Raw genomic sequence first — 24793 nt, 5'->3', positions numbered from 1 at the left:
AGCCAATGTAGGACTTTAGCCTTTTAATATATTTGCTGCATTGGATCAGTCTTTCTAGAAAGAACAGGCAAGAGCTTTCTAGCCTCACGTCAGCAGCGCCGCATCCCATATACATTAAAAACATCCCATATACATTAGAAACACAGCAGATGGCGGGTGGGTGAGGTTTTGAAAATTGGTCAAAAAACTTAGCTGATGGATGGATTAAGTTTTGCTATGCAGTTATGGTTGAAATAATAGCCCATCAGCCATCTCTAGTGTGTGTGCCTCTCTCTCCCTCAGAACTCTGTGGTGGATAGGATCTACAATTAGGTGTTAATTAATATTACTACCTAGGTCGAAGTACTCCCAAGTGCTATTGCGCCAGATATTGTAGTTCTCCTGTTTATTCGCTTGGAAAATCGTCACGTTTCATGTTGTGTGACCTAACATTTTTAATCAACTACTTGTGCAACTGTATTTAAGTAGGGAAAACGTGGATGTGTTTGATTAATGCCATCTTACTCTCTCTACGGCTACGGCAGAGCCCGCTAGCATAGCAACATGCTAACATATTCTCGCCGCGCGCCAGAGCATTTGAGTGCACATACCGACGCGGGAGAGGTATGACTCAACTCGTGAAAGTTAAGGTAAGAACATATACTGTATTACTACTGATTTTGGGTGGCGTGTTCCTTTAAGTTTGGACGGGTTCCTTCATGAATCACACACCCCATTTTCTCGGCAGAAATGGCACAAACTGCAGTTTACCCAAACAACCACCAGGTGGCTCTTGGAAGTTCTGCCACTACTATTTTTGATGCAACTTTTTTTTACTGCTTCCATACAGTTGAGCCATTACCAAACATATATGATAATACAATAGCGTGAGTTTATATATCTTATCAGGGGCGTCGCCAGCCGATTTTGCCGGGGCTTCAGCCCCGAATGTTTCAAGTGTAGCCCCGAATGTATTTTGCAAAGCTGACTAACAAATATGAAACCATTATTCGGATCATGCATTGGAACTGTGAGAAGAGATGGACCAATTTATCATATATAAAAGCAGGACACGGGTTTCCTCTCACTCTCCTTCATGCAGCAGATCTAACTTGAACGTTACCTTAGGCTACCATAATTTGAAACGTAGGCAGCTTAGAGCGCGCGCTTGCACGAGAGAGAAAGACAGAGAGTCAGTCAGTTCCAGGGTTGGGCATGTCATTGTTTCCATTTCTTATTTAGTATAAGAAAGTTATTAGGAAATCATAAAGGCAACAAGGCAGGGGCGCCGGAACGAGTTTCAAAGTGCAGCCCAAAATCGTGTGCGCTGTATTTTCTCTTTCTTGTGCCAACAAAATGTGCAAATAGCCTGCGTAATTCTGCTTCATAAAGTTGAACAAACGCATGTGGTAATTTTATAGATGAATAGAAATAGCCTACTGTCATGCAGTTTATGGGATAGGCCAACTTGGAGTGAACTTACACATGGGAGATTCTTTCTCTAGTCGTAGCTGAGCAGAGTTGGGTGTAACGTGTCATTAATCACGTTACAGTTTCTACAGTGTGCGAGCAAAGATATTCAGAATTCTGGGAGGGCGACAAGAATATTGGCAAAAAAATAGAATTCAGAGTAGGCTGTTTGTTACCTTACTACTGAGTGGGAAACAGTGCACAACTAACTAGCTAATGACTAATCTGATGTCAATCACGCCACAAACTGATTCCAAAAAAATATGTTAGGCTATAGGCTAGGACTGCCACTGTTTTTAGTGTGAAGAAGAGCATCTAGTAGGCCTATAATTAATTACAGAAGGAACGCAACTCGCAAGTTGCAAGTTGTGTGCGTGTCACCATTCAACATTGTGAAGGAGGGTGCGCGAGCTGGGCAGCGCATCCATAAAGGTCTCTTTCAAAATGTCCTGTTACAGCTGCTTCCGATTGTTGAATATTTAGAAAGTAGCCGACATGACGGCATTTTTGAGCGAGAGAGTCAGATTTTTGGCTTCTGGTAGTAACTTGGTAATGAACTAAAGCAGGACATTCCTAACCGGGCCGTAGCCTACGACATGAGTTAAAAAAAAAATGCATGCAAACTAAACTAAATTTAATTCGCAATAATGTCACATTTTTACATGGCATAGGCCTATATGCAGTTGTTTGATTGCACGCATGTTTGCATTTTGCAAGGTCTATTTTCTTACGTCTGTCTGTCCCGCCTTCAACACTTTTACATATTGCCTTCAGCGCTGCGCAGCCTCAGGTCAGCTCACTTCACTTGATCAGTTATTGGCGAACGGTAGTGTCACACGAAGTTAACTAAACTGCTAGAATGAGCAACAACAAAAAACAAGCATCTTTAGCAGGTCACTGGTGTACTGGCCAGAGTGTTTGAGTTGCGAGAGCCGCTGCAGAGATTTCTTACAGAAAAAAAGTCACCGTTAGCTGCACATTTTAGTGATGAGGACTGGGTGTCAAAACTCGCTTACCTGTGTGACATATTCGGGTTGCTTAATGACCTGAACCTGTCACTCCAGGGGAGAATGACGACTGTCTTTAAACTGGCAGATAAAGACAGTCGCATTTAAAGCCAAGCTTGATTTGTGGGGACGACGAGTGGACCGTGTATTTGATATGTTCCAAACAGTAGTGGGTTTTGGGAGAGACTGAGGCAGGGCCCTTTCTCTCGCAGCTGGTGCGCGATCACCTTGTTGCGCTTTCAAATGAGTTTGAGCGTTACTTCCCATCCTCCAAAGATCCACGACAAACCAATGAGTGGGTCCGCAACCCATTTGTCAATATCCCGAATAGTCCTAACTTGTCAGCGCAGGAGGAAGAGCAGTTGATCGAAATTGCTTAAGAGTGTGTATAAGGAAACCTCTCTGGCGGGTTTTTGGATCAAAACCAAAGCAGAATATCCCGAGATAGCCGTAAAAGCGCTGAAAACGTTTCCCACCGCGTATCTACTGGTATGCGAGGCCGGGTTTTCGGCAATGACTGCAACAAAGACCAAATTGCGCAATCGACTGGACATTTCAAACACTGTCTTCCATCACCCCAGATGGAAGCTTCTTGTTGCAGGGAAACAAGCAGGGCTCCCACTGATTATATTAGTAATGCACGTTTAGTTCCCATGTTTTGTTCCCATATTTTGTTAAGCATGTTCACACTTATAGATGTAGCTTCAAGTTGTTCAATATTCATAGTTCATATTGTTCAATTTTCACTTCTTCAAGTTCACGTTTTTCACAAGAGATCGTTACCTTCACTGTTCATACATAACTGGAGCTAGTTCTTTTCAAGTAATGCATGCACAACACATATGGAACATGGAACCCCTGAACCCTGAACCCCCAACCCAACCCAACCCCCCCCCCCCCCGGTCCGTGAAAAAAAAATTGGAATCAAACCAGTCCATGGTACATAAAAGGTTGGGGACCCCTGAACTAAAGCAATACTTGAGTGATATCATAAATTTGAAAAGAAAAATGAAGGCAACAAGTGGCGGGATATTGTATCATGTTGCTGTAAAGGACGAGCCCAATCGCTTATTTCTCAGTTGTGTAATAAAAGCTGTATCATGTATCACCAGTGGTCGAAGTTTGCCAGGGCGGATAAGCATAGTTGTAAAGGGCATGAATAAAAAAGGCAAAAAACGTCCTTTGCCGAACACAACAACTTTAAATATCAGAGTGGGATAGGTTGGGATATTGTAGAAATTTCACTTAAATTGCAACCGCAACATGCCTGCTTGCCGACGTTCAAACGACAACGAAAAATATATCAAAGCACTTTTTGCGTTTGAATGTAGCACGAACAAATGTTTAAACAGCTGGACAAATGATTTAGCTAATTGATTATAGCCTGTTCACCAGCAATTGTTGAACATTTACCTGTAGCTACAAGGACATTGACAGTAGCCCAGCCTAATAAGCATTTGTTGCAAAAGACGCAATTAATCATAAATAAATAATGTAATCTGCATCGCTTTATTTAACAAACTGCAAGCAACAAGAGGGTTGAGTTCACTGCGAGGCCAAACCCAAGAGCAGAGCATCTGTTTAGGCAGTGGATAGGCTAGGCCTATATGGTAACGAGCTGTGTGCACCTGGAAAGACGATAGAAGATATGCTTTCTGAATAGCACAAATGTTCTTCCCAATCGTTTCCATAAAATAGGCTAAGTCAAAGACAGACTAAATATTTCTAAAATCATTTGAGTTTCACTAGTCATATGTTTTAATAAGCAACATGCATATCTCTGTTACAAATGTGCACTGGAAGTTTGTTTGTAGGACCTACTGTTCTTGTACAATTCCACCAAGAGTGGCGATAGGTGAAATGTTACAACCTGCCCCATATGCGGGGTTAGTTGTAACACTCATGCAAAAGTCTGTTTTTAATTCAATTAATTCAATAAATGTATCTGAATGTGTATGATATGATAGGATCTGACTGTTTATGATACATAACTCATGAACTAATAACAGACGTGTGTCGAAAATTGACTTTATCAGGTGAAATGTTACAACCTGCCCCATATGCGGGGTTAGTTGTAACACTCATGCAAAAGGCTGTTTTTAATTCAATTAATTCAATAAATGTATCTGAATGTGTATGATATGATAGGATCTGACTGTTTATGATACATAACTCATGAACTAATAACAGACGTGTGTCGAAAATTGACTTTATCAACCCTCTGCAACTAGGAAAAAAGTCCAAATAGTTAGCCTACTTTGTGCCCCGCACTCCCCTGCAGCTTTCTGAAGCGGTGTTTCTGAAGCTAATGTAACAACAAATACCACCTTAACGTGAAAAAGCTTAACGTTGCTTAGGCCTATGTCCCAAAACGACAACAAGTCTTTTTACTCCCCGTATGCGCTCAAAGAACATTTAACGTGTCCCAAAACAGCTATCAATTAATCACCAAGCGTCTTATAAACAAGTCTTGCCAGGAGCAACACCTTGCAAAAAATTATAACAATAGGCATAGGCCTAATAATGGTTGGAATGGAAAGAGGCAATTATGTTTTAAAAACAAATGCTCCCGTTACCCCGTTGCAGACCTGTTCTGGAAATACGTGCATTAACCCACTCGACCATCAGACAACGCTAGCTGCTTCGAGTAGGCCTATTGGTTCAGTTCTTTCTCATTTACCACAATACTTTCCATTGAGGTACAGCAGGCAATCTCTGAAATTAAATCTGGAAGTGGTGCTGGTATAGATGGTCTGGAGATGAAGTTTATCAAGATTGCTTCTCATGTTCTAGCATATCCATTTTGTGATCTATTTAATTTATCCATATCTACTTGCAAAGTTCCAGTCATGTGGAAGTGTGCTAGAGTAACACCTTTGTACAAAAGTGGTGATCCACTTGATCCTAATAATTACAGACCAATCTCAATTATTAGTAATGTAGTAAAAGTATTTGAAAAAATTATATTCAAGAGACTGTTTAAATATATTAACGAGTTTTTCTATTCTTTCTCCAAACCAATCAGGATTTAGGCCCAATTATTCCACCACTACTGCCCTCACTAAATTTGTTAATGATGTTACATCTTCTTTGGACAATAATATGTCCACTGGAGCAATATTTATAGATCTTACCAAAGCGTTTGATCTAGTTGATCACTATATTCTCCTTGATAAATTACATAACATTGGTCTTTCTGAACAGTCCATTTTATGGTTTAATTCATATCTTCACTACAGACGTCAGTGTGTACTTTTCAAAGGTGCTCTCTCCCAGTTCACGATAATGGAAAAGGGTGTTCCACAAGGTTCTTGTTTAGGCCCTCTTTTGTTTTCTATTTTCATTAATGACCTCCCACAAATGTGTTTGGACAGTCAAACTCTCTTGTATGCTGATGATACAGTTATTTATTCATCAAAACATGAAATTAATTTGATTCAATCCTCACTGCAACTTGATTTTAATACTACTCAAAAGTGGTTCTCAGATAATGGACTCATTCTGAATAAAACAAAGTCATACAGCATGTTATTTGCCACTAGGTCTGCCCAACATATCCAAGGTAATAGTATAACAATTCAATTCTCAGATGGTACTTTTATGGAGAATGTTGAGGAATTTAAATATTTGGGCCTCTGGATCGACTCCAGTCTTTCCTTCAGGCCTCATATTGACTCTATAGTGAAAAAAGTAAACTATAACTTAAGATCGTTATACCGTTCAATTAATTGCTTCACACAACAGATTAGATTAAGAATTGTAACTCAGCTTTTATTTCCTATTATTGATTATGCTGACATTGTTTATATGAGTACAACAGAATCACACCTTAAATCCCTAAATGTTGTCTATAACAGTCTCTGCCGATTTGTGTTGAGATGTCCTTTCCTAACCCATCATTGTCATATGTATCAGCAATTGAACCTCTTATCCCCAAAGGCCAGACGACAGCTACACTGGTTTCAGTTTGTTTATAAATTTATCTTTTTTAATTGTCCTTTTTATTTGAAGCAACACTTAGTCATATATAGGTCAACTTATGGCCTTAGACACCTTGATCATCTCTTTTTTTTCTGTCCCAAATATTTCTAAAGCAATTGGAAGACGTGCTTTCAAATTCAAAGCCCCCTCTGACTGGAACAGCTTGCCTTGTTCCTTAAGGTCTATCTCTTCCTTTCCACTTTTTAAGGCATCCCTCTTATCTTACTTGCAATCCGGTGACCAATGTAAATGTTTCCCTGGTGTATGACTTGCACTTCTTTTCATTAATGCACCTTCTCTCATTAATGCCCTTATTAGGATATTATGTATGTATGTGTGCACTAGTGGATATGTGCCTTTATGTGTACATGTGTATGTGGACAGAATGTATGTATATGTATGTACGTGTGTATGCATGTATGTATGTATGTATATGTATGTATGTATGTACAGTATGTATGTATGCATGGATGCATGTTTGCATGCATATGTGTGTGTGTGTATATGTATTTTTGTATATGTAAGTATATGTAAGCTATATATTTGTTTGTTTTGGTGGCTTTTCTAAATATGGTTCTCTCCTGTAATATGTTAATATCTTACCATACAGTGGGTCCCCGATCACGGTGAAATGTAAGTACAACTGCAGCCGCTTGGGGGCAGCATAGTCCGCTGTAGCGTTTCACGGTCGAACCAGACGGCACATTCGACAGCAAGGGCTGTGATTGGCCGAGTTTTCAGTGCGTTTCTCTGTGTTTTTAGCAGCCCCTGCAACATGCTAGTCCACTGTAGCCTAAGCCTTGTACATAATGTTAAACATTGTTTTGGATTCAGTGGCAAGATTTCTTGATTGTACAGTGTCTGTCTCTCAGTAATGTTTTAAAATGAGAGCTTCGTCAGCTGGCAGTATAGGCTACTTTGTCGGTAGTCATGAGAAGTTCGCTTGCTAACAGAACATAAAAATGCTGCCCAGAAACCTTGTGAATAGTTCTGACACTAACGAGGTTGAAATATAGCCTTTGCCTACAGCATCTCCTTAACAGTAATGTTAACAAAATGACAGCATTCATATGACAAAGGAAAACGAATCCGGTCACTCAAGACTGTGCCGCAGCCGTGGGGCAGAAGACGCTTGGTGGCCGTCCACAATGTTATAAACTTAACCTAAATAGTCGGCTGCTGTAAGCTACAATCGGATTTTATTGTATACCCCTGTTGTCTCAATGATAATAACATCTCATTTCCGACTATATTTCAAAGTGTGCCGTTCATTTGCATTAATAACATAACATCGTATTTTGTCATTTTTGGCGAAGACATGCATTCCGTTAGGGATATTGAACATATTTAACATTCTCTAACCATCGTGATTTCGAATTGGTGCAGTTGTCAGCACAAAAACTCATTTTATTCTTTTGCTCTTTTGCATTGCTCTATGCTGTTCTATGGTGCTTTCTGCCTCTTGGTTGCGCATGCATGTTTTCGTGACGTTTCATAGAAATCCATGTATAATGAGCGCATAAAACGACTTGTTTTGGGACATTAATCTAGGCTACGTTAAGCTTTAAGGATTGTATGTCCTTAATTTATTTATATAGGCCTATTTAGGCTAGGCTACTTGCGCAAACCCTGGATAGACTTTTATTGCCACACAACAATATTGGTGGTATTTGTTACATTAGCTTCAAAAGGCACTGCTTGTGAAAGAAGGGGGTGGGGGAGGGGAGCTTGCAGCCAAGTGTCGGAAAAATGCATAGCCTACAACACAGAACCCGCTTCTCGCATTAGTCACTGACAGTAGACACTCTTCCAGCCTAATGACTTTCACACATTTTGAATGATTTACAGTATGCCTAGACACATTAGCGCTCCACGTGTAGAAACTGTGCAGAATACAATGTGTGAATGATGCTCAATGATTTGCCAATAGCCTATAATAGTCTTCTGCTGGGTTGCATGTAGCCTACTGTAGGCTATAGCCTACAGTTTTACTGTAGGCTACATGTTTTCAGCCTTTATTGGTTAAATGACATACGAAAATATTTCTTAACTTCAAAAACTCATTCAACTGTCATTCAGACTCAACCCTCTTGACGTTTGGTGATTAATTGACAGCTGTTTTGGGACACGTTAAACTTTCTTTATAATGAGCGCATAAAACGACTTGTTGTTTTGGGACATTAAGCTACGTTAAGCTTTTTCACGTTAAGGATTGTATGTCCTTAATTTATTTATATATTTAGGCTACTTGCGCAAACCCTGGATACTTTTATTGCCACACAACAATATTGGTGGTATTTGTTACATTAGCTTCAAAAGGCACCGCTTCAGAAAGCTGCACTGCTTGTGAAAGAAGGGGGTGGGGGAGGGGAGAAAGCTCGAGTAGCTGAGAGAGACGCCGAGAATGATCGGTTGAAAGCGTGAACTGAAGGACTGCATCAATAAGATCAACGAATTCCTCCGCACAACACGCAGATCTTCCCAGGGATTCAACGTGCTTTAAATTTAGACTGTAGAATGTTGAATGTAGACTGTTCATTATTTCAATAAATACGTTTTCTCCGAAGCACTTTCCCGACTTCGTCTTTCTATAGGCTAAGCATATCATGGAGATAGAGTAGAAAACTGGATTTAACTAAACAAATGTAACTAAGTAAACTGATTGTTTACTCTACAGTAGGCTATGTTCCCCCCTCTCAGGCTGTACAGTAGGCCTATTGAAAGTAGACTAATGAGCTTAGACACATTAGCGCTTCCAGCCTAATGACTTTCACACATGAATGATTTACAGTAGACACATTAGCGCTCCACGCAGTGGCGTAAATATAGTTGGTGCAGCAAGTGCAGTCGCACCAGGGCCTGTGACCTCCGTCGCTACCCCCGCAATGCAATTGCTGGAAAATTCTATACCGGTCCTTTCTGACTACCTGCGTGCCTTTGACCAGGCCTAGGCTACAGCGCAGACACTCGCAAATAAATGGGGGTTCAGAGTACATTTGAAAATGTTAGAGCACGGAGAGTGAAGCGTCACTTTGACGAACTATCGGAAGATGAACGCTTAACAAAGGCGAACACTTTAACAGGGGGAATTAATTGGGCATGAATCATTGTGCTGAACGGTATTTGTCAATGAGCAGAAACACACACGACATTCAAACTATTGATAAGATGTACTGGTCTGTATCTATAGGCTAACATTGGACAAATAAATGACACTGACTCGCCATATCCTGACTCAGGAAAAAAAAACATTTTCTTGCTTTGCCGCAAACTCAGCAATGAAATCATAGGCCAGTTTGCAGGTAGCCTAACGTCTTTTTCATAGAAGGGAGAGCCTAGTCTCTCCTGTGACATGGAGGTGTGCAAATAGTTTTTAATAGCCTGTTCAACTTCGAAAAGCTTCGTTCACCCGATGCCAGTCACTGATCGCAATTTCAAAGTTCGGAAAGCTTCATCTTTTTAAGTTTTAAGTGCAGTGGCCCCTATCTGCCCCCTTTGGAATTATATCTCGAGCCTATTATAAGGTCCAGTGCGTTATGTCCTGGGATTCGGATGTGCTCAAAAAGAAAAGAAAAAACACTTTTTTATAGATGGTTATGAGGAGCAATATGAGCGAGAAATTTGATGATCATTGATCGTTGTTTTGGGACGTTAAGCCTTTTCCATAGGCGTCAGTGAAGGAGATTGAAGAATGACAATTTTTTTATACAAAAATATTTCTTAACTACAAAAACTCAGTGTCTAAAAACTCAGTGTCATTCAGACTCAACCCTCTTGTTGTTTTATTATCTTTTTCGTTGTCGTTTGAACGTTGGCAAGCAGGCATGTTGCGGTTGCAATTTAAGTGAAATTTCTACAGTAGGCCTACAACATGCTGTTAGGCTGGGCTACTGTCAATGTACTTGTACAGGTAAATGTTCAACAATTGCTGGTGTACAGGTTATATAATCAATTAGCTAAATCATTTGTCCAGCTGTTTAAACATTTTTTCGTGCTACATTCAAACGCAAAAGGTGCTTTGATAGGCTATATTTTTCGTTTGAACGTCGGCAAGCAGGCATGCTTTGGTTGCAATGAATGAGGATAATTGCTTTTTTTGAATATGACTCTCTCCAGTCTCAACAGCACGTACTTTTTCCACACGCTAAGTTCTAACACACATATCCCCTCTCGCTTTCTCTCTCTCCATCCCTGCACACGGTGCTTTCTTAAAGGAGCTGCACCATTTTACAACAATTGCATCTACATTTTCATATTAGAATGTTTTGTCAAGTGTAAGCTTAAACTACCGTGATCAATTTAAGTTCCCCTGCCCCCGCTGCGTCATGGAAGCAGTAAGTCAGTCGCATCAAAAATAGTAGTGGCACCCAAGTGACACCTTGTGGTTGTTTGTGTCAACTGCAGTTTGTGCCATTTCTGCCGAGAAAATGGGGATCGTGATTCCTGAAGGAACCCGTCCAAACTTAACAGGGACCCGCTGTACTGATCATGTAAATATGCTTTGGACAGTGGTGGGACAGGCTGGGGTGGTTGGTTGTGAGGAAGAGCTTTAGTATGTGTGAGTGTGTAAGTGTTTTGTGTTACTCTGAGGACCCCCTCGAAAATGAGATGTCCATCTCAAGGGGTTATCCTCTAATAAATGAATTTGAATTTGAATTTGAATTGGGTAGGACTGTAGCCTACACTGGTTGCTGTGGCACAGCCTTGAGTGACCGAATTCGTTTTCTTTTGACATATGAACGCTGTCATTTTGTTAACATTACTGTTAAGGAGATGCTGTAGGCAAAGGCTATATTTCAACCTGGTTAGTGTAGTACAAAAAATCAGAACTATACACAAGGTTTCTGGGCAGCGTATTTATGTTCTGTTAGCAAGCGAACTTCTCATGACTGCCGACAAAGTAGCCTACTGCCAGCTGACAAAGCTCTCATTTTAAAACATTACTGAGAGACATGCACTTTACAATCAAGAAATCTTGCCACTGAATCCAAAACTATGTTTGACATTATGTACAAAGCTTATAGGCTACAGTGGACTAGCATGTTGCAGGGGCTGCTAAAAACACAGAGAAACAACACACTGAAAACTCGGCCAATCACAGCCCTTGCTGTCAAACGCTCCGTCCGGTTCGACCGCGGAACGCCACAGCGGACTTATGCTGCCCCCAAGCGGCTGCAGTGGTACTTACATTTCACCCAGCTGCGTGAATCACCTTGATCGTGAATGAAGTGTCAATTCTTAACTACTACCCACTGTATGAGTCCTAGTGCTACTGGACCATAGTGCAGCATTTGACACTGTTAATCACAATATCTTACTACACAGACTACTGGGTTGGATTTACAGGCATAGTTATCAACTGGCTCAAATCATATCTGCAAGAAAGGAGCTTCTTTGTTGTCCTTGACCTGTGGTGTTCCCCAGGGGGCGATCTTGCGGTCACTATTATTCAACCTCTACTCCCACTTGGATAAATCATCAAAAATGATTTGATTTTATTTGATTTCATATCATAGCTATGCAGATGACATACAAATGTATTTAGCTCTGTCGACAAACAACTATGGTCCCTTAGAATCTCTGTCAGTGTATTGAAAAAATCAACAACTAGACGTCTCCAAATTTTCTTCAACTATCAAAGAAAAAACTGAAGTAATTATATTTGGTAAAAAGGAGGAAAGACTTCGGGTTGCCACTCTTGACACAAAAGAGTTGAAAGCAAAGGATGCTGTTAAAAATGTTGGTGTATTAATTGACAGTGATCTAAATATCAACAGCCACATGAAAGCAATAACTAAAAATCAGCTCTCGAACCAACTTTCGGATGACATCAAAAAGCCCTGTAGCCAGTTTTAAATCTAGACTTAAAAAAACTGAAAAACTGTTCTCAGATGCCTTCTGCTACCTGCACTGAGTTACAAATTCTAAATCTACCTTTAAAGTATTCTACCTTGTGTCTTATTTTGTCTTTTTTAATATTCTTTATTTTTAAATGATTTTACCTTTTGCGTTTTATGTTTTCTTTTTTATTATGATCTTATGATTTTAAACTATTCCTTGACTATTGCCATTCTATGCTTTTATTTGCTATTATTGTTTGCTTTTGTTTATGTAAAGCACATTGAATGACCTCTGTGTATGACATGTGCTATATAAACTTGACTTGACTACAGTACTCAAATTGGCACTATAAAAATGTTGCCTGTCTAAACTTTATTTATATGAGGGTTTCAAGCAACTAGACTAGAGTCTGATTACCTGCTTAGAGTTTGTAAGGTAGAGTTTGGCCACCAGGTTGACAAATTGGCACTATAAAAATGTTGCCTGTCTAAACTTTATTTATATGAGGGTTTCAAGCAACTAGACTAGAGTCTGATTACCTGCTTAGAGTTTGTAAGGTAGAGTTTGGCCGCCAGGTTGACAATCTGCAATTTTACAATGTCTTCCTCTGTGGTGAAGCTCTTCGCCATTTTTCTCAAGACATCCGGGGCAATCTTTGGCACATGTTCACAGTACTCACCAATGAGCCAAAGTATGCTGGCACGTGCCATGGGAACCTGTCAAGCATACAAATAATACATGCACAATCACTTAGTAATGCTGGATTTCTTATGATGTCTCATGAGAAATACTGTATTAGGCAGACATACAGTAAGTCATATGTATGACAAAAGAGAAATCTGTTCATAAAAATGCTAACATTAAATACCCTCATACACATTATCAAATTCTATAGTTTAGCAGACACGTTTGTCCAAAGCAACAGAATATGACCATTACGACAGCTAAAATAATTAGTAAACCGTTTTAAAGAAGTTGTAAAGCCTGCATTAAACAAATTAGTAATAATAACAATGTCATCAATGCAATATCAAATGAAAACTAGATGTACCGCATAGCAGTACAAAATATGACTGCAGCTCAGTCCTGTACTGTACATCTGAAAAATTGCGCACTTGTCAATTTGTCTCCATCTCCTACTCCATCCCCCACTCTTGAAACTTGTGTGTATGCTTGTATGTACATGCCTGTGTGTGTGTGTGCGCGTTCATATACAGTCGGCTTATTAGTTTTGTTGTATAGAATAGAAAGAATAGTAAGAATAAAAGAGGTCTTTATTCTGTGATAACTACATTGCCACAAACTACATTGTGAGCAGTGTATGCTTAACAGTGTTGGGGAAGTTACTTTTAAAAAGTAGTGTTTGCTCGTTACTCGTTACTTCTCAAAAATGTAACCCGTTACTTAACTTAGTTATCCTCTATGGAAAGTAACTTTTTACGTTACTCGTTACTTTTATGTTGCTCGTCTTTGGGCAGAACCCAATATCTGTTCCTAAATGTGTAGGCCTACATAAAGTTCTACTATGGAGGACATAACAGGTATTTCTTTTGTGCTCTTTATTATAAAAAATGCCACAAACAGAGCACTTGACAAGAAAACATTGGGCTTATAGGATTCAACACCACCACTAAAGCCCTATGAAACAATATCAAATAACATAGCCTCGATACATCGTGGGCATATAGTTGAACACAAAATATATGAGGGCTTATTTTACAGGCGCTCCTCCGAAATTTGGTGCAAAGCTAGTGCAAATCGTATCAATAGGCTGGCAGTTGAGTTAATGGCAGTGGATAAAATCAGGGCACAGTGTAGGCTACAACTAACACTTACATTCCTCCCCTTAGTTTCGAGTAATGTGAATACCTCCATCCCTCAGGAGTTAGCGTTGGCTGCGTCTCGCTTGCTATGATTGCTCTTCATTGCCACCAGCTTCTGTCACATACCGTGTGGAGCTATGATTGCACTTCATGCTACCAGCCTCTGTCATGTATGCTACCGTGTGGAGCGTGTGCCTACTGCGCAAGCGCACAGCTGAGAAAGCAGCGTCGCTGTCAAATCTGTCCCTGGGATAAGTAACGTCGCGTCGATATGAAAAAGGAACTACGTTACGTTACCAAATTTTCAGTAGTAGCACGTTACACTACTTTTTACTCAAAAAGTAGTTACGTTACTGTAACTTGTTACTTTGTAACGCGTTACACACAACACTGATGCTTAATGACTCCCCCTTTATGCAAGCAACACATTTTACAAATATGATCAGTTACATTATTTTGAAATGCAATAAATTGAAGACTGAAACTAGAGTGTAGTAGTGGGTGAACGTCAGCTCAGATGCAAATCCTGCACTTTTAATGCAACATTTTAACAAAGCACTGACAGGGCCACCAAGGATTGTGAGCGAGTTAACAGCAGAAAAACCTATTTAGGCATCTGGTGGACAAACTAAGTAACGCCAATACTGGAAATTCACCCTAAATGAAGAATTAATATTCGGTTTTCCTTTACTGTATTTGTAATTATTTTTCGGCCGTTATAATTGCGATACCGATAGTATGTGCATTCCTGTGTGTGTCTGTGTGTGTGTGTGTGTGTGTGTGTGTCTGTGCATGCGTGTGTGTGTGTGCATGCGTGTGCGTGTGTGCATGCGTGTGCGTGTGCGTGTGCGTGTGTGTGTATGCATGCATGTGTGTGTGCGCATGTGTGTTTATGTGTGTGTGTGTGTGTGTGTGTGTGTGTGTTTGCGAGAAAAAGTGTGTGTGAGACAGTATCATCCTCTACCAGCAGCCCTTCGCTCAACACCACCATCTACAGGCTGATGGGTGTACAGTCACTAAATGTACACAAAAATTAATTTATTTTATAGCCCCCCATGGATGAAATTCCACTAAACTTGGCATACCCCCAGATAATTTTAAACATTGGCGTAACATTACCAAGGAAGAGAAGACAGCTTTAGATGATTTGCAAAGAGATAATGAAATTGTGATTAAGGCCACAGACAAAGGCGGAGCAATAGTTATCCTAGATAGAGATAACTACACAAGGGAATGTCAAAAACAACTGAGTAATCACCGTTTTTCATAAAAAATTGAAGGGAGACCCAACTCCCAAGTTCAAAAAAGAGATTACAGAATTGTTAAAGATGTTTTTAGATACAGGAGAAATAACGAAAAGAGAACATGACTTTTTGAATATGCAACATCCAAGAATCCCGACTTTCTACACTTTACTAAAGGTGCATAAAGACCCATTGAACCCACCCGGATGACCAATCGTCTCGAGCATAAACTCACTGACTGCTCCCTTATCCAAGTTTGTGGATCAACCTGATTAACCTTCCGGTAGTCAATGCAGAATCGCATTGTACCATCTGCTTTTGGGACCAGTACCACAGGTGAACTCCACTCGCTATGACTAGGCTGGACCACTCCAATCCTAGTCATATATTCAAGTTCTTCCTGTAGCTGCTTGAGTTTGGCTGGACCCAACCTATAAGGGTGTTGCTTTATAGGCAGGGCCTCAGGTCAGATTGCTGACTCTTACTCAAGTGACCGAGATGTTTATCAATTATCGATGCTCGAAGGTGCTAAGGTGCACACTGACAGGTTCAACAGCCTCAGTGCCATCTTCGGTGTAACCAGACTCATCTTTAGCAGACACACAAGCTATGGGAACGAAATCTTCTCTACCCACATATGCCTTCAGTAAGTTGACATGACAGACGTGACTTGGTTCTCCGGTCCGGATTCCTAACGACGTAATTGCAGTCCCCCACCCTCTTCTCGATCGTGTATGGACCACAAAAACGAGTGCTCAAACTGTCTCCCCTCATGGGCATAAGCATCAGTACTCAGTCCCCAGGCTTAAAAGTTAGCTCGACAGCCCTTTTGTCGTAATGCATCTTCATGCGATCTTGAGCTCCCCTAAGATGTCCCTGAGCTACCTGACAAGCGGTCACTTTGGTCACTACTGAAAGTTCCTGCCGATCCCTACCAAGATTTTATGAATGCAATTAGTGGGATTATTTGGGTAGACCTACTTGAAGGGACAATTCATTATCTTAATCTCCCAGACAACTTAATCTAACACTACCGGTCAAAAGTTTTAGAACACCCCAATTTTTCTAGTTTTTTTTATTGCAATTAAAGCAGTTAAAGACTAAGCAATTAAGGTCCAATGAATAGCTTGAAATAGTAAAAAGGTAAGTGCTGAACTGCCAGAGGTTAAAAAAGTGAAAACCCAAAACGGAAAAATAATGTGTATTTCAGAAGTATGAGTACAGTTTCCTTCACCATCAAAAGGCACTCAGAAACCGGGGGAAACTCTGACAGGAAGAGGTCTGGCAGACCCAAAGCTACAACAAAATCAGAAGACAAGTTTTATGAAGACAAGAGTCAACAGCTTGCGTGGTAGGCCATTCACAGGACAACAGCTTCAAGCACAGCCTAATAGTGGTCCTAGTAGGCAAGTCTCAGTTTCAACTGTGAAGAGAAGACTTCGAGTTGCAAGTTTGACAGGTCGAGTTGCAGCAAGAAAGTCATCGCTAAGATGTTAGAATAAGAAAAAGAGGCTTGCCTAGGCCATGAAATATCACCAACGGACTGCTGAAGACTGGAAGAAGGTGATATGGACTGTTGAATCAATAATTCGGTTCATTATGCAGGATTTTTATAAGCCGTAGAGTAGGCGAAATGATGGTTCCTCAGTGTGTGACATCAACTGTCAAACATTGAGGAGGAAGCTTGATGGTCTGGGGCTGTTTTGCTGGATCTGGTCGGTGACTTGTACAGAGTGATAAAGCACCCTGAACCAAAATGGCTATCACACCATTCTGCAGTACCCTCTGGTATGCACATAGTTGGTCAGGGGTTCATCCTACAGCAAGATAATGACCCAAAACATAAGTCCAAGCTATGCCAGAACTACCTTAGGAAAAAAGAACAAGATGGTAAACTTGAAAACATGGAGTGAGCACAGTCTCCAGACTAAAAAATTGGGGTGTTCTAAAACTTTTGACCGGTAGTGTACATACATCTGACATGGACACACTCAAACACATGCTCTTTATCTTCTAGTCTGCAGATTTCATTGGCAAGCAGGCACTTCAGAATATCAAGGCCCAGGGCCTCCAAAGAAAATTAGCCTATCTTACAGTGGACACAGACGACATTGACCCAGAGGGCAATGAAACCATCTGGCACAATGGAAAGGTGAGTAATATGTGAATATTTTACTGTAATCCAACACAATTTACATTACAATACAAGTAGACATGACTTAGTTATTACAAGTAGACATTATGTTTTAGCCTGGAAGCCAGCCTGAATTTACCCCAAAATTTGAGTTTAAGAAATTCGGCCCAGAGTTGCTCCATTGAGTCTCTATGCCCGACCCCGGGGTTTTTGGGCCAATGAAATCAGTAACATTTTCATCCATGTCACCTTAGTGCACTTTAGTTGATTTTGTTAACAACCAAAAGGCTGTCACTAGAGAAGTAAGATATTAGGGGCTGTATTTTGCACACCAGCGCATGGCGTAAAACTCGTTTTCCACCCGCGCAAAGTTTAATTCGGTATTTTGCACGTTTATTTTTTAAACATTGCGCCCAGGGGTGTGGCAATTAACAACCTTGGGAGGGGCCTGGCGCATTGTCTAAAAATCGCTATCGTACACCACATAAAAACCTGGTCAGAAGTCAATGGCGAGTTGTTCATATGCTATTTTAAGAGCGCATGTCAACAGTCATATTGGCAGGTGCACACACCATCCTTCTATCATTCATGAACGCACACCAGTGCACGTCCATGCAAAGCATTACAAATTGCACGATTACAATGGGAAACATAATTAGAATAAAGATATTTCGAAATACTGTACATCTCATGATGAGTAGTTATTCACTATCATTTGCAAATTGGTAATGACAATTAAAAGTGATTAGGGGAGAGGCGAGAGACACGTATGGAGCACAGCTGAAGACGTCACGAGATATAAGCAACTCCACTGCAGGATAAATGTTGTTTTGTTCAGTCATTTGAGCAATATTAGGGTAAGTGTTGCTTTTTCCAGCCTGTTTTCGATGGTAACCCATTGTCAGTCAATAGTGAAAGTAACTGCATATAACTGTCTTCGTTGACTGACACCTTGGTGAAGCCAATGAGTTCAAATAATAGACGAGTGCAAATGCGTGAAGGCTATGCTAGGTAAGGGATAATGTATAGAACGCCGGTCATTATGGGGAAAATAAGTCCCGACAGGGCGAACCGGACCCCGACGCGCCAGCGGAGGGGTCTAGTTTCGCCCTGAAGGGGCTTATTTTCCCATAATGACCGGCGTTCTATACATTATCCTGCTTATTATACGGCTACTTGCCAAAACGAAAAAATAAACTCCATGATATGTCTCTTTTCACTTATTATGACCGCCGCGCAGCCCAAATTTCTGTCAATGATTCCCGGGACACTGAAAGACCGGGGTACACGAAACTTGGTGGGCATGTAACCCCACATGGATAGCATGGAACCATCGTTTTTCGCCCCCCCGCTGGACTGGACCCCCCGAAAGGAGGGTAGGGCAGACACAGTTTTCTGTGAATATCTCGAAAACCGTAGGGTTTCGGAGGACCATTTTTTTTGTATGTTGATCTCAAGGGGCCATGTCAACCCATTCCATAACCACTCATTTCATGTATAGCGCCACCTAGTTAAACACAAAAAAGTAAAAATGAGGTGTTGTAATCGAAGGTATCTGTGCCCTAACATAGTCAAAACTGCACGAAATTGGAAGTGTAGGATCATTATGACACCATCTGTATGCACGCCAAGTTTCGTGGAATTCCGTTCATGGGGGGCCACACAATAAATTAATTTATGTTACTATACACTAACTGGCCTGTAGGTGGCCGGAGACAGTTTTCTGTGAATATCTCGAGAACCGTAGGGCCTACGAGGTCCACCTTTTTTTGGTATGTTGGTCTTAAGGGGGCATGTCAACCCATTCCATTACCACTTATTTCATGTATAGCGCCACCTAGTTAAAAATTAAAAAGCAAAAAATTAGGTGTTTTCATCACAATATCTTTGGCTGACAAGGTCAAAACTGCACGTAATTAAAAGTGTAGGATCATTATGACACCCTCCAAATGCATGCCAAGTTTTGTGTACTTTCGTTCATGGGGGGCCTTAGGGACTGTACGATATTTAGCGGGGGGGGAGGGCCGGTCGCCAGACGATCGGGTTAAACATTTTCTGCCTGGCCCTCCCCCCTGGTCAAATTATTTTTTCCAGGGGCCTCCCCCCGGCTCAAAAAAATTCTCCTAGGCCCTCCCCCCTACGTGAATCAAATAAAACTGGTCGAAAAATGACGTTTACAAGGTTAAAACGGCCAGCAAATGTCATAAGCACACATACACACGGGGCTACAAACCAGTGTTGCGCGGGTTTGGTCACAAGCGGCCCGCGGTCGCCCGATATTTTAATCAACCCGACCGCAACTTGGACCGCGAATATTAATTAGGACAAAATTATACCCGACCCGCTTATTTACAAAATGTGTGCTTTTGGTTATAGCCTGCAGGCAGTAGTCTATTTCTGTAAAACAAACTAATTTATTTGCGAAACTTTATGCAGTAGAACTACACGCAGGCATGCAGGACATAATGTTTGCGCAGGAGAGAGAATGAGAATAAGAGCGCAAGCACGCAAGCAACCACCAAGGATTAGAACACTAGGATAAGATTTGGCCATGGACATAGGCTACTTCTTTCGAAAATAGAAATGGGGAGGCAAGGTAGCCTAGGCAAAAGAGATACATTGCTGGTCAAAACGTTAGCGTAAGAACTGGTTTAAAATGCTGAATGAAGCACAAAGCTTTACTAAAGCACATCCACTGTTTAAAGTCACAAACACAATGAACTAAGGTAACTTTTATGCATGCGCGAACCTATACATACCGGTAGATATGGCTGTGTAGTCTGTGCCATAAGATTTATTCCTGCAGGCTGCCCGTTTCGGCTGTCATACTTTTAAATGGCTTCGCAAGAGTAGGCCTACATAGACCATAACTTGTACTACTGTCATCTTCTTTAAGAACTTTTCCCAATATTTCCCATATCGCTTTTCCTGAAGGGGTGTCTTTATTATTTTAACTCGCATCTTCAGCTTCTTTACTGTTGAATATTTTAAGTAGGCCTATTTGTAGAAAATATATATTTAATTAATTTTAACTGACCCGCCCGCAAATGACCCGAATATCATTAAAATATTTGGTGTATGACCCATAACCGCTGGTGACCTGCATGCGAGGGGAGTTGTGGGAGATTCAGGTAGGGTTGCGACTCGCCCACTCTGTCAAAGAGACGTGAATCATGTTTTGGCCTACAAACCTTTTAAAATATCGAAAACAGATCATTGATCAGGGGGAAAAAATATCATGGATCAGGAAAAAATAATTTTCCTCGGCCCTCCCCCCAGGCCAAAAAAATTCTCCTGGGCCTTCCCCTAAGGCTTAAAAAATTATCTTAGGCCCTCCCCCCCCTGACGACCGGCCCTCCCCCCCCGGTAAATATCGTACAGTCCCTTACAATAAAATAATTTATGTGTACATTTAGTGACGTACACCAACAAGGATTCCTGGGACACTGAAAGACCGGGGTACACAAAACTTGGTGGGCATGTACCCCCACATGGATAGCATGGAACCGTCATTTTTCGTTTTGATCTGTAGCCCCCCCGCTGGACTGGACCCCCCGAAAGGAGGGTAGGGCAGACACAGTTCTCTGTGAATATCTTGAGAACTGTAGGGCCTAGGATGACCATTTTTTTACGTATGTTTGCCTCCAGGGGTCATGTTAACCCATTTAATGTGCACACATGTGCACAAACAGATATACACACACACACACATACATTCACAGTAATCATACGTATGACACATACTCACACAGTAGACATATGTACGCTTGCATGCACAGGCACACACACAAGCACGCACACACACACACACACACACACACACACACACACACCCACACACATAACATAAACATAACACAAACAATCAAGAATTTCTCAGAATTATGAACATGCAAGATGGGGGTGGGGTTGTATAAAATGAATTTTACATGTGAAATCTATGAACTAATCATGTTTTGGTACTTGTTGTCTAGCAGATACCAGTGAGAATTGAGTGTGGATAATGCAATTTAGAATTTTGAGACAGTTAGAATCATATAGGCCTTTCAGCGTGATTTCTTTTTGTGGAAAAAATGTGCTGGACTGGGCGGCGGTCATATTTTGTACCGCTCTGCGGTACATCTAGTTTGTTACCGTTTCGTCGTGGCTTTTGCTGAGAAACAAATAGTTCGCAACACACGCTGAACTTGAATCAAACATTCTTTAGAACACAGCTGATCAACCGTCTGCTTTCACTTTTGAATGAAGTTCCAAGCGCAAACTCCGTTGCCATTGACAGCGGTCATTCTTGTTTTCAGAGGTCCTTTCCCAAGAAATAATGACCGCTAGAACTTTCGGAAATCCCATTCAAGTCAATGGAGCATTCTACTTGCATTGTGAAGAGCCGTATAATAAGTTTTAGTAAAGCATGGTTTAAGAATGACTATTTCATACGGTCTCGCAAGCAGCCTCCTTCAAATGCGCCGTTGAATGCCAAAATACCGATGCATTTATTTGACATATCGCGCTTTGCGCCGTTAAAGGGAAAGACAGATGTCATTCTCATTGGTTTAAATGATCTTACGCCCCAAACACACCCATATGACTGATTAAAAAACCTAGGAACACTTTGTTGCGCCATGCGCTCCACGTTTGATAACGAAACCCCTCCCAATGTGAACTGGACATCCTACTAAATTTGAATAGAATTTTGACGAGTGACGATGCACTTTAGAATGTCATGATAGGGCCCTAGGTTTCTGTTAGTACAAGATATCGACAGCTAACTTTAAAAGCTTAACAGTAAACAGCGATTAAGGCATTTGTTGAGAAGAGAGAGGTTTTTGCTGTTTTCGTTAATGGTTGGTTGTCTATTCAATTGTGTGCAGAGGCACTTTTTCCCCTGTATTGGTTAAAACACGCCCCATAATCAAATCCAAATGGCATGTTACCTATACCAGGCAAAGAATGTTTCCTTGCTGTGTGTCAAACCCATCCATTTTGTGTTGTAAGCATCACACTTAACAAGTTCACCTAGAATATTTTGTTGTTCTATGAGTTGTGTTTTGGTCTGGTGCAGGTTGTTGGGAACACAACATCTGGCTGCTACAGCTACACTGCCCAGCAAAGCCTTGCTTTTGGGTATCTACCTATTGCCCTGGCAAATGTGGGACAGAAGGTGGAGGTTGAATTGCTTAACAGGAAGTACCCAGTCATGGTTGTACAGGAGCCACTGGTTCTGACAGAGCCCACCAGGACTCGCCTGCAGAAGAAAACCAAAAGCAGAGTCTAGGACCAGCAGGACCACCCTTGACCCATCAAACCTATTATCTAGCTTGCACAACACCAATATTTTCTATAATTACTCCTGATCCTCAGGTTAACTTCATATATAGGCCCAAAGCCGTAATTATGTTAATCTTCATGTGCGATGTATGGATACACTGCACATTAATGACAATGATATGTAAAATATTTTGACATCTGCTGTTAGTATTTGTCTAGTGGTGTCTTTATACTGTGAGAGTAAAGCTGCTATATTGCATTTAAGTAATAAATAAAAATGCAAAATACTTCCACTCTACGTAAAAATATATTTGTAACTAAAGGGACCTTGTGACAGTGCAGTCAAACAAATGTAATCAAATCAGAGTGAAATATTCCAAATGTAACTCAGTGACTTAGGTGAAAGAATGACTGGCCAATGTACTACTCTACCACAATGGCAAAAGGTCTGTAGAAAGTAAACGGCAAAAGAAACCGCTGGATTTATTTGATTTTATTGTGTACATCAGTTGCACATGAATGAAATGTATATTAAATAAAAAAAATACTGTTCATGGTCACTTCATTTCAATTGCTAGTAAAAATGATTATTATATTATTATATGTTCTAATACACAGTAAAATCCATTGGCAAAACACACCAAATGACATTTATAATTTTGAAATAATTTACTGAAAATATGACAAAATGCAGTACAAAAGAACTACACTGAAAGGGGGCTATGTTTTGTTGAGGAGTCCAATTGCAAAGGGGAAGTTTTTGTATGGCGAGGTCCTGGGCCCCATTTCTAAAAGCATGGTACATGGCATGCATGGTACTTCATCCTCACCAAAGTTGTGGAGAAGATGAAGGCACAACCTCATGATGCCACAACCAAAGGGTATGAGGGGCTCATCATTCAGTCCAGACACAGATGTACTGTTGTTGCATCTTGTGTTTGCAACCTGCTGAGCCCAGAAATTTGGATGAAAGCAGGAACTGCCAAGAAACCACGCTACATTAAAGTGCATGATAATGTCAAATGAGATTCTGGACGGTCTGTTGCCATTTCATAGATAGATAGATAGATAGATAGATAGATACTTTATTGATCCCCAAGGGGAAATTCACCATCATTCGCCATCACTGGATGTGACACTACCAGTCAGTTCACTGGAATAGGAAAAAAGGACGGTGTGGAAAGTGTTCCAGCAGTGCCTTCATCTTCTCCACAACTTTGGTGAGGATGAAGTACCAAGCCCAGCTATTCTATCCTCAGCAGAACAGTTTGCCTACCTGTTTTAGAAAGTGAAAGCCAATGTGGATACTTTACCACCAACTCAGGATGCCTTGTCTCTGCACCTCATGAGGGCCCACTATCAAACAAAGGTTTGGAAACAGTCACTAGTGACCAGAGGAGGCTCCTTCATTGAGGAAAGGGAGGAACACCCTCCCTAAAATTTCAGAGAAAAATAAAAAATATATAAAGTGAATTACTAATCTGATAAATTACTGTTAATATTACTATTTTTAACACTTTGAATGAACAAAATCGTTCCCCTAGGTCAAAATGCCAACAGCACCCCCTATCGCTATTGAAAATTACTGTATGGAGGAGCTTCCTCCTCAAGCCCCTCATTGAAGTCCATTATAAACGCCTCGGGCCCCAGCGGCTCGTGAATCACGTCGTTTTCAATGGCCAAGGGAGGAAGCTCCTCCGTACAGTAATTTTCAATTGCGATAGGGGGTGCTGTTTTTAGCGGCAACGGTTCAAGAATGTTATCTGCAGTCAAACTACGAATCTTATGTTGAACGGAAAGCTTGTTTTTTGCTCGTGAAATAAACAGTACAATGGAATCAGAGGACAATCTCAAATCTTTTATACATTCAAATACACTGATAATCTTTATCAAAGCAGGAAGACCAGCTCCAAAAATTCATATTCCAAAACAAGATGGTAAGTGTAGGCTACTGAATGCTACATAGTCAGACAAATAGGCTCCTCATGGCTAACTGGTAACGTTAGCACAGAAAACAATCAGCCATAGCCTACTGCTGGCCTGTCACAT

At 40.9% G+C, this 24793-nt stretch overlaps 1 protein-coding gene across 1 annotated transcript in view; it reads right to left on the bottom strand.

The window, feature by feature from the left end:
* Window positions 1–24793, bottom strand: part of ap3b1a (adaptor related protein complex 3 subunit beta 1a) — a 231454-nt gene that overhangs the window by 81614 nt on the left and 125047 nt on the right. Inside the window, exon 15 of the mRNA XM_076284918.1 lies at window positions 12818–12994. Coding sequence (XP_076141033.1) covers window positions 12818–12994 — 177 coding nt within the window. The remainder of the gene's footprint in view (window positions 1–12817; window positions 12995–24793) is intronic.

Source organism: Alosa pseudoharengus, unplaced genomic scaffold, assembly GCF_046254945.1.
Source record: "Alosa pseudoharengus isolate Yale_2024_CS ecotype anadromous, Long Island Sound unplaced genomic scaffold, YU_APseudo_1.1 YU_APseudo_1.1_scf_14, whole genome shotgun sequence".
NCBI classification, from domain to species: Eukaryota; Metazoa; Chordata; class Actinopteri; order Clupeiformes; family Clupeidae; genus Alosa; species Alosa pseudoharengus.
The sequence above is the reverse complement of the archived record's forward strand: the minus strand, read 5'-3'. Positions and strand labels throughout refer to the sequence as shown.